At 40.4% G+C, this 3945-nt stretch overlaps 1 protein-coding gene across 1 annotated transcript; it reads left to right on the top strand.

Moving 5' to 3' along the window:
- Positions 1-1993: 1993 nt before the first annotated feature.
- On the top strand, positions 1994-3337 carry LOC137991821 (D(5)-like dopamine receptor). Its single transcript, XM_068836859.1, has one exon. It carries the CDS (start codon positions 1994-1996, stop codon positions 3128-3130), a length of 1137 nt encoding a protein of 378 aa, XP_068692960.1. The 3' UTR covers positions 3131-3337.
- Positions 3338-3945: the final 608 nt, after the last annotated feature.

Here is a 3945-nt window from a genome sequence, read left to right as displayed (position 1 = left end):
GGTGCATTTTCTTCTTGAAACTCTTAGTCGCAAGAAATGTTGGCTCAGGACGCTGTCGCTTAAGTTTGAGAATGGCATAGACTAGGTCATGCTCGCTAATGGATACTGGCATGACCTTTGCAGCTCTTAATCAGTGACCCTTGTCGGTTCAACTATCATTTGAGTTCAATTGAGTGAAGTGCAAAAATCATGTTCAGAAGAGGTTGAGATGCAGGGTCAGACGATTTTAAAAGGTTGCAGTTCAGGTCGCCCAGGATGTAAATAGGTTTATTTAGTGCCGTGGCAGAGATAACTGCATCACTAAGCTCTGCATCAAAGCGTCTTTAGACGTTAACGGAGGCCTGTAAGACTCCTGTAAACCGTACATATCAGAAATGACTTACAGTTGCCTGCCTGTACCTTTAAGCCATAGCTGGTGGAGGCCAGATTCCCCAATAAATGACAACTCGCTCAGTAAATAATAATAATAATAATAATAATAATAATAATAATAATAATAATAATAATAATAATAATAATAATAATAATAGTTTATTGATATCCTTCTCGCAGCCTAAAGCTAAGGCTGATTTACAAGGATGGTTAGTGACAATAACAGAAGACAATAGTGACTACAATGCAAAGACAGTCAAATAGATAATCATATAAATATGATTAAAAGCACTAAATAACAGAGAAAAAATAACAGAGAAGAGGTTTACAACTGATCTTGATACTTAATGGTGCAGCTGAAATCTGCGAACCGCAAGGTCTTAGGGACAAAGCGCACCGGAACACGTTCGCCTGAACGGAGGCAGTATGGCTTGTCAATTGACACACAAGGAATTAATGGCTTGAGTACAGGAGACGACAGGCAGTCACGCTTGATAAAATTTGTGCAAGCTTCCTCCCTTCTCTGGGAAAGGGCAGTGATGCCAGATTGAATTAGGGCATCGTCATATTGACAGTTCGTAATTCGACCTTGAGATTATGCTTCACAAACGCACACACGCTTCCTCCAACTTTGTCCAAACGATCAAGGCTAAATATGCTATAGCCTGGAATTTCAATCTCAAAATTAGAGACAGAACTGTCTAGCCAAGTCTCACTTACTGTTCGGACATCAAACGTGTTTGCTCTAACAACGTCCTTGAGGAGAAATTAAAAAAAAAGTGTTTCCTGTTCTTGATAGAACAAATAATCTGAGAGACACAAATGTCTGCCTTGAAACCTTAGTGACCAAAAAGGAGACACAGTAACAGTTTTTTTAATATAAAATGGTGCTTCAAGCAGCCGGCCCTCGGCCCCTTAACCTACCATTAGCCCAAAAATAAAGTTCTTCTTGACCATATTTGTTCTGTAATGAATCGAGTTTACCATTAGTAATGTTAAATTACTTTCTGTAAGGTTACTTTGTAGACTTAACTATGGTAGCTGATAATAACACTCATCAGAAGAGGCATTTATCATGCTAATAATAGGCTAAGAATATTTTTCTAAATTCATGACAGCTCAAAAAAGGTACTTTTCAGAAGCATAAAATAATTATTCAGTAATGACAATTCCGAAAGGGCTGGCAGTCTGAATTGACGACTGATTTTACACGGAAAGGTTTAATTCCGAGTTCACAAACGACAAACAAATCTTTGTTTTCCCCATCATACTTTCGAGTTGTACCGGCAAAGTTACAAAATTTCACATGCACTGTTAATTTTGATTTTTTTATTTATCATTTTCAGCTTAATAGAGGTAGTTCACAGAAGCCGCAGCACATGCAACACAGTGGCTTTCGTCCTCGCAACTGAGATAAACGACATTTACAAGGAACAAGCGAAATGTGAACCCCCCGCCCTTCACTCATCGCCGATTTGGCACCATATTGGTCAAATAAGTACCAGAAAATTGCACGATGAGTAGATACTGAAACGTCATGTTTACGCGAGAGGCATTCTGAGTGAAAGTACGTGCAATTAAGTCAGCTCGAAATAACGAGCAAAAACAAGAATTACCGACTATGAATAACAATACTGGCGAAATCAAGCCCGCTGCCAACACATCAGGAACCTTTTTTGATTTTAGTCCATCCTTCCAGTACTCTGTGGCGGTCTGTCACATGTTAATTGCGCTCATAGCTTTTGTTGGAAACTTCATAGTTTGTTGCACAATAATCGTAAACAGAAGCCTTCGAAGTAATCCCACAAACACCTTCATTTTCTCCTTGGCCTTCGCGGATCTTCTCACCGTGTCCCTCGTGGTGCCTTTCGACATAGAGTCCATTATTCTTCTAGGGGTTTGGAGACATAGCGAAGAAATGTGCGAGACCTGGATCACAATGTACCTCATCACTGTGCCCACATCGATCTTGACCCTTTTGGCCGTCAGCGTTGACCGTTACAAGAGCCTCAGTGATCCTCTCAATCGTTTTCGACGATGCAGATTTATGACCAGGAAGAAAGCCTTGATTGTTAGCGTGGTAATTTGGATTTACAGCTTTCTCGTCGCCTTACTTCCCATCATGGGCTGGCGAACGCATGATAAGTTCGTGTTTCAGGGTGTGTGCTACTTTCCTTTCACAAAGACCTATACCACACTCAGTTCTGTGATCAACTTCATACTTCCTCTTTTGATTACCTGTGGTATTTACATCAAGATTTACTTGATTGCCCACAGCCAGCAAAGTATCTTTTACGGAGACGCCTCACGAATTCCAAAACTTCGCTCTACTGAAGAGAAAAAGGTTTATTCAAGGAATATCCGAGCAGCTAAGACAATCTCTATATTCGTGGTGGCCTTTTTTTCCTGTTGGATACCATTCAGTTTTATCAGTGTCTTCTCCAATCTTTGTGGCTCACGGTGCGTAAAGAAAATCCCGCATGAAGTTGGCGTCTTGTTTCTGATGTTCGGCTACCTGAACTCCGCGCTCAATCCATTCCTTTTCGCCTTTCGTAACAGCAGATTTAAGGCCACCATGTCGGCGCTAATGCAATCGCTGAGGTCTCGTGCTGTGGCGAAAGGTCCTCGCGGGCGTTCCACTCTTACAAAGACCACTTGTCACTCAGAACTTCCAGATCTACAAGACAGGCAGATTCGTCTTCAATTCGTAAACGCAAAACGAGACAGCTTACCGAGAAACACACAGTCTACTTTGTGAATAAGTAGTTACATTTAACCAAATCTAACAAACGCTCTCGAGTTGACCATAAACCGCATTTGCCGCGGTTTATTTTTGTGATGCAGTGGAAATAGTTGCGAATCTCGAAATAAAACCCCGCCTTCAGTGTCAAGGTAGTCAACGGTTCATAAAAGTGAAGAGCTCTTGATTTTGTGTAAAAAGAATCCCTCATCTCACATCCGTGGCGAATTTGCTTCGAGCCAATTAAAGGAACCCATGCATTATACCCAGTCTTTGGCCCTAGAGCGTGGTGCATGATCAAGTTTTTTATTGACAATCTGGCACACAACTACTTTATTCGTATTTTTCGCACCCTTCACAACCAAAAATCTTCTTTGAAACACAAAGAGTCTGATAACATCTTTAGAGGCGACTATAACATTCAGTTGTTACCAATGCTCGTATGTATTCAAAATATATATTAACTCCTACATAGGGTTCACTGTATCAACATTGTGGTTCAGTCTTTACCACAACTTACACAGAGCTGTGACAAAACAAAAGATAATGTATATTGAATATAAAATGAAAGCTCAAATTTGCGCCCAAGAAGTTTAAATGTAATGTATAGTGCCAAGCTGATCGAAACTTCAACATCCCCGCGGGCATGCATTCGAATACTTTTCCTGTCCAAAAAGTTAAGAATTTGTACTTTGCCTGAGTAGAATGTGATTTTTAAAGGGGACCGAAGTGCCAGACTTTACATGTCAAATTTCCCAGCTCTCTCCAAGTTGACACGGGACATTTAAAAGATAGATTTTGGTTTCCACAATTGATTATTTCCTCAAAAGCTT

The sequence above is a fragment of the Montipora foliosa genome, chromosome 2 (assembly GCF_036669935.1).
Source record: "Montipora foliosa isolate CH-2021 chromosome 2, ASM3666993v2, whole genome shotgun sequence".
NCBI lineage: Eukaryota > Metazoa > Cnidaria > Anthozoa > Scleractinia > Acroporidae > Montipora > Montipora foliosa.
This window is presented reverse-complemented; position numbering and strand designations above follow the sequence as displayed.